The sequence below is a fragment of the Acanthisitta chloris genome, unplaced genomic scaffold (genome assembly GCF_000695815.1).
Source record: "Acanthisitta chloris isolate BGI_N310 unplaced genomic scaffold, ASM69581v1 scaffold37838, whole genome shotgun sequence".
NCBI classification, from domain to species: domain Eukaryota; kingdom Metazoa; phylum Chordata; class Aves; order Passeriformes; family Acanthisittidae; genus Acanthisitta; species Acanthisitta chloris.
This window is the reverse complement of record NW_008689367.1, coordinates 21,435-32,758: the sequence shown is the minus strand read 5'-3', so window position 1 is coordinate 32,758 and position 11,324 is coordinate 21,435. Positions and strand designations below refer to the sequence as shown.

Below are 11,324 nucleotides of genomic sequence, written 5' to 3'. Positions count from 1 at the left end.
AACAATACACTGTGTATGCCATAAAAATGGTACTCTACAACAGCAGTTTAGAGGTTTCTAAAAGAGTGGCTTATGACAATATTCTTCCTCACATACATCACATACTTGAGAGAGACTTTCAGTATGTCTGGGGATTTATGCTTCAGTATTTATGTAAGTGTATCCAAAATGAAAGGGTAATATTTTAGAAATTAGTAATATTAATACATACATGCTAACTGTAGCTGAAGCGTTTTATAGCATGAGAAGGGTAACAATAACTTGTTTCTATTTCAAACACATATTTAATCCAAAGATCTTATTCAGAGTTTAGTCAGCAAGCAAAGCTATTTAAAACAAATTCTTATTCCTGTATGAAATTACATTGGGAATATTAAAATGTTCTCTTATAGTGACATGCCATTTCGAGATAGATGCTTTCAATTTCTATATACTTCACCAGGGACATGCATCTGCAGTTACAAGAATTAATGAACTATAAATTCACTTCTCATTTAAATGAATGCATGTTTCAGTATGTCTTGAGACCTTACGCATCTTGCTGCAGCCTAGCACGGAGAAATTGCAGCAGCTGTATTAAATTTTACAACCAGTCTACTGTGAAGAGAACAGGGCCAGTTCATCTGTAGTTTTTCTGAGGGAAGAAAATCTCAGCCTGTGCACAAATTCCAGGATTGACTGTGTTAGTGTCATGTATGGCTCTCTTCCACCTTTTACAAGACTTATTAAAAGTACTCATTTCTGGTGGAGTTATTTTCCAAATGGCCACATAATGTTCAGTACTTCATGCAATAACAAAAGTTCTGGTCATTATGTCTCATTTTCACAGTTTCATTTTTCCAGTTTTATAAACCTGAGATTCTCCAGATAGGTCCCAGTGGGATTCTATCTGCTAGGTACAGCTTTGTCATGCCAATGTACTGCAATCAATATCTGCTTTCAAGTACCCTGAAGAAGAAATGTAGCAGAAATAGTTTTCTATCTGAGTCCAAAGTCTCATCAAGCAAAGGCTTAGCTTCTTGGTACATTCCCAACTGAAGCACTGCATTCCAAAATACTATTAGAAGCACAGCGTAAGGAAAACACATATGCTTCTTTCTCAGCAGAAATAATTTCATTTTTCAGTCTGAGTACCACTAGATAGTCTTTTAAGAATGTGCATTATGAAAGGCACAGTCACACAGCAATGAAACCTATGTTCCTTCATCACACATGTTCTTTCAAAAATCTTATTTCTGCCAATTACCAGAAACAGCAGCAAAGGACTTAAAAGCAACTCCCCAGTGCTTAGCTGCCCTCCACTCCAGAGGAAGAGAGTAGAATCTAGCCCAACAGTCATTAATTTCCACTTTACAAGTAATTTGTGTGGCATAGATATTTTTATGCTCTAAATGTGACTGCTTGTTTGAGTTCCACCATGTAGCACTCATTAACTTCAAGTCAAAGCAATTACTTGTCTAGTACAGAATCTTGTTGGAGGACGTTAAGTCTGGTTTTCTAGGGAGATGAGACTTACACACGTGTGTGTTTGTGTATGATCTCGCTGCCCCTTTCCCCTCCAAATCCTTTGCTACTGAATCTGGCAGTGCAATCAGTAGAGATGTTTGCAGTACCAGTTTCTTACAAATATCATGAAAACATGCAGCCAAGATGTGGAGGGAGAACAATTAGAGCTCCAGCTGGAGGAGAAACTGCAGCAACACTCAGAGAATCCAGCCATGAGCTGTGAAGCTCAAGGAGTGGCTTACCTTAGTTCAGCTGCCTCAGAACTGAAATGCCTTGTCCCCTCAACGTGCTAGAGGCCATTCATGCTGCAATCACAGTATTTTGACTTTTCTGCTTGTCTTTAAAGTGCAAATTAAATAGCTGCAAACATTTTCAACACTTGTGAGCCTTCTGCTCACCACAGGAAAATGTGCAATTCCATATGGGCAAGTAATTATTTGGATTTAGCTTTTTCTTGTCTGCATACTTCAGAGAGCACTCCAGATACTTTTAAAATCTAATTTCTTCAAATACATAAAGGGAAAATAAAACGAAATTTAAAGATGTGCAAAATAAAAATTCCTTTCTTTTAGATTCTGAGCTAAGAAGTTTGTGTCAGAATAGATCAAATACTAAAGTCCTCTTTTAAAAAAATTTTTTTTAATAAGGGTTTCCCTGCTAGAAATAAAAAAGCCATTTAATATACTTTCTTTTCTGCTAGAATTACAAATATTTCATATTGTCCTCATCTCAGAGTTTTACTATATTTTTCTGATGATGCCTTAGAAGGTGATTAGAAAATTATGAGATACTAAACCAGTAACAGGCAAAGAGACGTCAGAGACTTGTTATGTTGCAATCAGCCTAGAGACACACAAGTTTTCAGATCACTGAAAGCCCAGACTGCAGCAAGAAGCCAAACTCTGAGGCTTGTGTGGCCTTCTTTGCCCCAGTGCCACGGGTGCTGTGTTTGCCTTGTGTGCCAACCACCCCCACACGGTGACTGTTTGGAAACTACAACCACTACAGCAAAGTACAGTAGCCTATGTCTCATTTTGCTTATTCCCTGCACAAGTGAAAGCCTGGGAAAGGAGCCTGTGTCTATAACAAGGATCAGCAGCCATTAGATGGGAATTGAACACAGCAATTCCTGAAATAACTTCACTGCTAGGACCATTCATGAGACCATTCACTGCTAGTACCTTCCCAATGTGTTCTGTGCAATTCAATCTAGGCACCTATTTCAGTAACTGTGACAATTTCTTGGACACTTAGGTCCTGAGCTTTATGGGCTGTGTAGATGTATAGAATCTGTAACACCACAAAGACCTGCAGTAGTAAATGGGAACTGTGAAATAGAGCACAGTGCTAGAATGAGTTTGTATCCATTGCAATGCTAAGTAATGTAAACACCTCTAGGAAAAGCGTCTAGATGTAAATCAGCAAACTTACTAAGCTTTTCATAGCAAAGAGTCTTTATTTCATCATCTAAATATTTGACAATAGATTTTTTCCCCATATAAAAGTTCTTAAAATGTTAATGCCTAGTGAATTCCTGGAATATAGTATCAGATGTAGCTGAGCTACTCCTTGGCAGTGGCTGCCAGTTCATAGTTTGGAGCGCTCTCCAGGTAGTGTTATGACTCTTTTCTAGAGACTTGCAAAAACAACACACCAGGGCTGGCCTGGCCAGCATCTCTATACTGACACCTCTAATAGAGTTTCTTTTTTTCTTTCTTGAACCCAATTTCTGGGTTCTGAGGTAGATAATGAAGGCTGGAGCTGCATTAAAGAGTCTTATATATGGCATGTAATAATAATGTTCATCCATGCAAAGAGGTAGGAAGAGACAGACCCTGGAGCATCCATCTCCTCAGCATTCATTAGCTGCTGTTAGCATAGATAGCAAAAGAACAGATTTCGCTGTACAGTGGCTTGAAAAGTTTTTAAGAGGTGCCTACTTTCCAAATGGAAATCAATATAGCCAAGGACCTGTAATGAATCTAGTGAGACAGGTGAGCAACAAGAATGAGGTTCACTTCACTTCTGGTTGTTAATCAGGAACAAAACCAGTAGTATCAAGCCCAGTTACTCTGAGGTCACAGAAAACTGGTGACAGGAGAAAAGCTGTGAAGTTTTGGGGGTGAAATAGTCCTTTCTTGAGGGATAGATTTGTCTCATGTATTCTTCAGCCAGTCAAAGAACATATAACCCATTTTGTTTCTTCCTATTCTAGTGCTGATGAAAGATTTGATGCTACATTTCACACTAATGTTTTAGTCAATTCTTCAGGACATTGCCAATACCTGCCACCAGGTAGGCTGCTTGCATGTCATGAATTTTGATTACTTATACAGGGCATGGTTTCAAATGTGACATCAATTCTCTACCATACAATTATGTCAGTTCTTCTGTCATAATGCACAATTTCAGAAGCTTGGAAGTATTAAAAAAATAGAAAATAAAAGTTCTAAATATAAAAAGATACTGTTTATCAAAGCCTCTTAATAAAAACTTCTTTCATTAATGTAGCTGTTTCCTTTATTAATACATTAGCTTTACAATAAGATGCTTAGTAACATCTTGGATATATTTCTGTTTGAAGTGATTCACTGGGTGCTTCATCAAAACACTTTTTAGCCTGATGGGAATGTACCCTGTATTTGATACTTGATCTATGACTGACTCTCTGGATGTATAGCAGTGGAGTAATACTTCTGTTCCCCAACTCAATTAGCATAATTATTCGAATTAACTCTCCCTAGAATCTGAATTTTGGAAACTGCAACAGTAGAGCCAAGTGTCTTCCAGAGAAACTATTTTTTCCACCTAAGATCCCCAAAGGATTTCAAGGGTTTGTCTGTTGTTCTTTTGATTTAAGATGCTCCATTTGGTGGAGGCTTTTCAATTCAATTTTGAAAGCTGCTTTTGAAAGCTGCCTGACTCAACAAATGAAAAATAAGAAGCTAGATCTCCTGAATAAATCAAGACCATATAAATCTAATAACAGAGCAAATAATATTTCAGGATTTCTTACTTTAGTCAGTAAAAGAAATAGAAACAGATTGCGTATTCTGCTTCATTCTGAAATATCATAGCTAGAAATCTGAGCTCTTCTCTATATATTCTCCCACTATGTGCCAAAACTGAAATGTAGATCAAAAATAGTTTATAACATCAGTACATAAATGGTACCACTCTTTTCCCTTTTCTGTGACTGACTTCTGCTCTTTCCATGTCAACACACGACTGAGATTAAATATGCTTTACAAGCAAAAAACAGAAGGCACAATGTAGAACAAGTTCAGGTTACAAAACGCACATGAGATTATGTGGATCAAGTATTAAATTAAGTGTTCTTGTTTAAAATCCCATCTAGGCATATTTAAAAGCTCATGCTACATAGATGTGCGCTGGTTTCCATTCGATGTTCAGAAATGTAACCTGAAGTTTGGATCCTGGACTTATGGAGGATGGTCCTTGGACTTGCAAATGCAAGAAGCAGATATATCTGGCTATATTTCAAATGGAGAGTGGGATTTAGTAGGTAAGCTCTTGATTTCTTATCTACACTGTGAACTTGCAGCCTCAGCTCCACTGCTGAAATGGATGGAATAACAATTGGGAAATGAAGACAGAAATGAAATGAATATATGTCCTAGTTAGCAGCATTTGAAACTCTGAGAACAGATGTGAGATACAAATCAACTTAAAAAAAAAAGATGACAAATTTTCTACTTGAATTCTGTAAGCATCATTTTTCTGTTTTTCCTTTATGATCTGAGAAAAAAATTACTTAATTGTGAATTAAGCTTAAAGAAGTAGTTTTACCTATAAGTAAAATAATCACTACATAATCATAGAATTTAAGGGTTGGAATGGACCTTACAGATACCCTCCCCTGCCATTGGCGGGGACACCTCCTCACTAGATCCGGTTGCTCAAGGCTTCATCCAGCCTGGCCTTGAACACCATCACGTCCCTGGGCAACCTGTGCCAGTGTCTCACCACCCTTACAGTAAAATACATTTTTCTCACATCCAACCTAAACTTCCCCTCCTTCAGTTTGAACCCATTAGCCTTGTCCTATCATTGCAGTTCCTAACAAAGAGTCCCTCTCCGGCTTCCTTACAGCTTATTCACATTAATTCCTTGTTTTCTTCTTCTTTCCTCCTATATAGGAGTTCCTGGGAAGAGAACTGAGAGCTTTTATGACTGTTGTAAGGAACCCTACCCAGACGTAACCTTCACAGTGACTATGAGACGTAGAACTCTCTATTATGGACTCAATCTCCTGATTCCTTGTGTACTGATATCAGCACTTGCTTTGTTAGTTTTTCTGCTTCCAGCAGACTCTGGAGAAAAGATCTCCCTAGGTAAGTTATTAATTGTCAATAATATTGTCAATATGACTAAACCAAAAGACGTTGTCCTTTGAAAACTTTTTTAAACAGTGTTAGTAGGCAGGAGGAATAGCTTGTCCCCCCTGTTCTGGCTGAGGAACCAGTTTTGCTGAGGCTGACCAAGCAGAAGCATGACAATCCTTGACTTACTTCCTTAACAAGCATTTTTTGACATTTATTTGCTGAAGAAAAATCCCACATTCATTAAGTAAAGCTCATTTCCAAATATTCATTTGAACACTAACATTGAATTCTTAGTGTTTCCTTTCAACAGTGAGTTGTATTAAGAGCCTATGGTGCCTTCTCAGAAAGGTTGATTCAAACTGATCCTATTCTAAATTTTATAGTGAATTTTAACTTAAGTATTGTTTTGTGAAACAAATCTGATGGTTTTGAGTACTTGATCTTTAAGACAGAGATCAAATATGTAAAGAAACCTTTTGTCCCATACAAAAATTCCAAAGCACTGGCTTCTGCTAAGTGAATATGACTGTATAAAGGTAGAAACAAAACTGACATTTCTCCAGACTGTGGTTTAATTGAGTAGTAGCCTCTCTAACCAAGTTGTTCCTCCCCATATTTTAAGATGAATTCTTTGTTTCTAGATCCTTTCCCACCTGACAACAGCTCCTTATGGTTTAAGACTAGTCCTGAGAATAGAGTGAAGCCTTTTTCCAGAAAGACTGAAACTCATCACTGAGCAGCAGAAGTCAAACTCCAAAAATCAACAGTCAAGACTGCTTGGGCATAGCCACCTGCAGAACTCAACAGCTAATATCAAAAGATATCAAAATCTGTCCAAGACAGCAAATCAGTCTTTGAGGAGTATTATGTGCGTTACACCATCTGTAGCTTCCATGACAATCAAGTGTCACATGCTCAAATACTCAAAATCACACCATGTTTCTAAAGCAAACATGTTGCAAGAATTATTTTGATTTATCTAGGCTTATTAGCAAATGGTGGTAAAATGTGAACAGTTACAAGGGTCTAAAAATATCCCATGTCTGTGCAAGCACTGGTCCTCATTTGGCAGCACTGCTACCCTGAGCTTGCAGCAGTACAAGAAAGGATAGGAGTACCACTAACTGACATGCTGATGCCAGCAGTGAGATAGCATCTTGCAAGGAGCACTCCTTCAGGTTCATTTTGTTCCTCTCTGTGTTGTAATTGCAAGCTACTGATCTAATTTCCTACTTTGTGTTTATCTTTCAGGTATAACTGTTTTATTGTCTCTCACAGTCTTTATGCTGCTTGTGGCTGAAATTATGCCAGCAACGTCTGACTCTGTGCCCTTAATTGGTAAGTGTTTATTCCCTTGGATGGTTTTGTCCAGCAAGGTGCAGTGACTTTGCACAAAGACCAGCAGTAAGGCACATCACCACCTGTACAATGGACAGCTGCAGCTGAAGTAGAAAAATGCTGCCAGTTGATGAGAGGGTCTGATGGGTTCTCTTTGCTCTGAATGAAATAGAGAACCTATGTGTATTTTGGGAAAGCATAAGGGAGTCAATTTTCCGTGGAAGTTGCTGTTGACAATTGCAATTAGGAATTCCAATTAGGAATCTAGAGCTGAACATATTTAAACCTTCCCATTGTAATTGTTCAAATAAGAGAAACTTTTCAAAAGAAGTACTGGCCAGTCTCTACAATACTGCTGAAAGAAAGGTAGGAGACAATTTTTTTCTAGGTTGCTTAGAAAAGACAGGTGCTCAGTTCCCCAAAAACACTTGCTGAAAGCTGGCTATCCCCCCAAAGTGACAGCTGATCCTTCTGCTGTTGAGAAGTCATTCAAAAGTACCTAAAGTACCACATGTATTACTACACTGGAAAAAGAACTAAATGCTATGTATGCATGTACAGAAATACCCCTTATAAAAAAAGCTGTATCAGCTAAAGTATGTTGCTGTAATTATCTGTTTATTTTGCAGCTCAGTATTTTGCCAGCACTATGATTATTGTTGGTCTTTCTGTTGTTGTCACTGTTATTGTTCTACAATACCATCATCATGATCCAGATGGTGGAAAAATGCCTAAATGGGTAAGGTTTGATTTTTTTCCTTCATTGTCCATTGCATAAATGACCAGATAAGAGATGCGACAGAATAGCTGGTGACCCGTGGTTATTTCTTACTGTTAAAAACATAGAAATCCTTCCTAAACATTTTGTTTGGAAAAGTAGTTTCACCAGGAATGAGATATCCAGACATGTTTTGTGTGGTTGGCTTCTTTAGAGAAGGTGTGGGTGTGAAATGAATATACCTCAGCTAGCTTCTCATTTCCTTCAAAAGAGCTAGAAGCAACTCAGGATTTTGCTGAAACCTAAATATATAAATAAAGATGATTTTCAAATAAGCTCCAGATGTCAGGAGTGAAAGAAGCAGAAGAAAAGAGTAAGGTGCTAATGGAGATGATAAATGCATGAAATAAACTATTCTCAAGGTGCAACTGTGCAGCTGCTACGTATTTAGCTGCTGTCCATACACAGACTTTGTCAACAACGGATGTTACAGAGGAAGTGAAGCTTGCTCTGAAAATCCTGATCTTTATAGCTCTGTTGAAGAACATCTGTAATGAGCAAAGAAAAATTAAAGTCTTTTTCTAAGCACAGAAGATTTTCTTTATAATGTACTTCTATGAGTTGTTTTTACAGAGAGCATTGTGCTGATATGGGAGCACAACATATTGCTGTGCATCGTGAGCTAACTGTCCCCTCTTCTGACTTCACCCAGCTCACAGCAGCATCAGGCATTTCTGAAGACCTTTCTCCTTTTTTCTCTCTAGAACAATGAGTTATTTTTATCCTCCCTAGCCAAAAAGAATGTGCATGCAGCAGTGCCCTGAGGACAAGAGATAATGAGATATTCCCTGGCCTATTCTGGGGTAGTGACTTTTAAATAAATTTCAATGAAGAGAATAAAAGGTTTATATCTTTAGACGTGTGTTTGATGATCGAAAGGGGACAAATGTTTAGTACGAAGCCAAACATCTTCAGAAAACAGTACTTGAGGTTGAGGAGTGAGCTGTAGTGTTGAGAAGCTAAAGTCTCACAAACATTATTTTGGATACTGGTGGATTTTGGATCAGGCCCTCAGTTAACAGAATATTATCCTTCTCAGTGAAACCTGATAGTGTGAAGAGCGTAACAGGACAAGATCTGTCTCTGATGGGGATGTTTGTCTGGGTATAATATCTGCTCTGAGTGGCAATCCACAGTCAGAGTAAATGAACCAAATCTAATATTAATTATGGTATAAGATTTGCAGATTATACAAGACAGTAAGATTTCATTAGTGCTCTGGAAAAGAAATGCTGGAATGAGCTCTTAAATCTGATTGAAATAAATTACAGGAGCTTGCATCTGAGCTGGAACATCGCTGGCTTGCCTGCACTCTCTGTAAGGCTGGATTAAGGCAATGTGGAAGACAATGAAATGATGCACACTGATTAAATCTGCAAAGTATTCTTTTAAATCAAAGTAATTTTTCCATCTTTTCACCATGTTATATCTAGATCTGTTTTCTAAAATCTGTAATCAACTGTCATGAATGCAACATGAGAACAGGGCCAAAATGTAAAGCCTGGTGGTCCAGACCAGTCCCGTATAGAATCTTTTAGCAGCCCCCTCCAAAAAGTAATGGCATGTGAATTTAATATTAGAGCCTAAGTATCAGTAAACGAATTGTAAATTTATGGATTACAATTACAATTACAAAGGAGAGCTAATAAGACTATTGAAAATATACCTCTTCTTCAGTAAGTGTTTTGTTTAGTTTTGTTTAACCCATGGTTTCTGCTAAAGGTGAATAGTGATACTGCAGCCTTTTCCAAGTGTCAGGAAAAATGAACTGAGCACTCTGGAGACTCCCATCAGGGGAGGGAGGTGTCCCTATACTGGTAGTCAGCCTGAGGCAATCGACAGCACTGCTAGAATAAGAAACCAGCCTCAGTGATTGGCAAATTAATCAGCTGGAATACTCTAGCACCATTTTCTAGAACTCCTGTGCAGACTAAGCAGAGACCACAGAGCAGACAGTCACCCAGGCTACATGAATGCCAACAGCACCCATAGACAGTGGCTGTGTCAAGGGATGCTTACTCTCTAAAATTTCCTTGCAGACAAGAATCATCCTCCTGAACTGGTGTGCTTGGTTTCTGAGGATGAAGAGACCAGGGGAAGACAAAGTGCGTCCTGCCTGTCAACACAAACAGCGTCGATGTAGCCTATCGAGTGTGGAGATGAACACTGTGAGTGGACAGCAATCCAGTAATGGGAACATGCTATACATCGGGTTTAGGGGGCTGGACGGGGTTCACTGCACACCTACCACTGATTCAGGGGTGATCTGTGGGAGGATGACCTGCTCACCAACTGATGAAGAAAACCTGCTGCACAGTGGCCACCCCTCTGAAGGTGACCCTGATCTGGCTAAGATTTTGGAAGAGGTCAGGTACATTGCCAACCGATTCAGAGACCAGGATGAAGAGGAAGCCATTTGCAACGAATGGAAGTTTGCAGCCTCTGTGGTGGATCGGCTCTGCCTGATGGCCTTTTCAGTCTTCACAATCATTTGTACAATTGGTATTCTAATGTCAGCACCAAACTTTGTAGAGGCTGTGTCTAAAGATTTTGCTTAACTCCTAACTAAAATCTGCTTCTCTGAATGGTATGTAGCAAATAAGAACGTGGGGTTTTTCGATCGCTTGTTTTTAATGAGTATACTGCTTCTCATTGTCTGTTTTTCTTTTCCCTCCCATCTCTGGTCCTGAGTTCCTTTTGGAAGAGTGGCACCATTTTGGCAGGGAAGCCCAGGATTTCTCCCTGGGCTGCCTGTGCACAGCTCCTCTGAGCACTCCTTTGTGGAAAAGGCAAAGCAGCTCTAAGTCCCTTTAGAATGACAGTGTATTGCACCACCATCTCTTACACATTTTTGAACTATTACAAAATAAGGGTAGGCAATGCCAGAAATGTCACTTCTTCCAGACTTTGTTACAAAAGATAGCATGTAGTCCATCCTAACAGTTTGAATAAGTGATCATAAACACTTATGTTTAGAAGAGGATTAAATCCAAATGGGTGCTCAGACAGCAGAGAGAAAAAGGAGAAATAGTTTGCTTCTTGGTTACTGCTTCTTACTGAGTTGTATGTAGCTCCCCGGCTCACTCATACCCAGTCAGCCTGTAACTCCCTCCATGCACTTTGCATAGACCATATATGAATTTCAGAATTCTGAACTTGTCTGAGACAGCAGAAACCTGAAAGTTAAGAGGACACACCACGTAACATGTCCTCCCATATCTTTCTAAATTTGACATAGAAGTTTGGCCTGAATTCTGAAACAGGCTTCACAGTAATTTTTGCAGTGTTTACTACTTCTTCCTTCTCCCCAGAAAGACATTCTGTCAACTGATGACCTGTTTAACTATGAAAAAGAA

The 11,324-nt window shown here is 38.8% G+C and overlaps 1 protein-coding gene across 1 annotated transcript in view; it reads left to right on the top strand.

The window, feature by feature from the left end:
* Positions 1 to 10,899, top strand: part of CHRNA7 (cholinergic receptor, nicotinic, alpha 7 (neuronal)) — a gene marked incomplete at its 5' end in the record, with an annotated part of 39,274 nt that extends 28,375 nt beyond the window's left edge. Inside the window, 6 exons of the mRNA XM_009081376.1 lie at positions 3,722 to 3,801; positions 4,865 to 5,032; positions 5,667 to 5,861; positions 7,104 to 7,190; positions 7,820 to 7,929; positions 10,008 to 10,899. Coding sequence (XP_009079624.1) covers positions 3,722 to 3,801; positions 4,865 to 5,032; positions 5,667 to 5,861; positions 7,104 to 7,190; positions 7,820 to 7,929; positions 10,008 to 10,526 — 1,159 coding nt within the window. The remainder of the gene's footprint in view (positions 1 to 3,721; positions 3,802 to 4,864; positions 5,033 to 5,666; positions 5,862 to 7,103; positions 7,191 to 7,819; positions 7,930 to 10,007) is intronic.
* Positions 10,900 to 11,324: the final 425 nt, after the last annotated feature.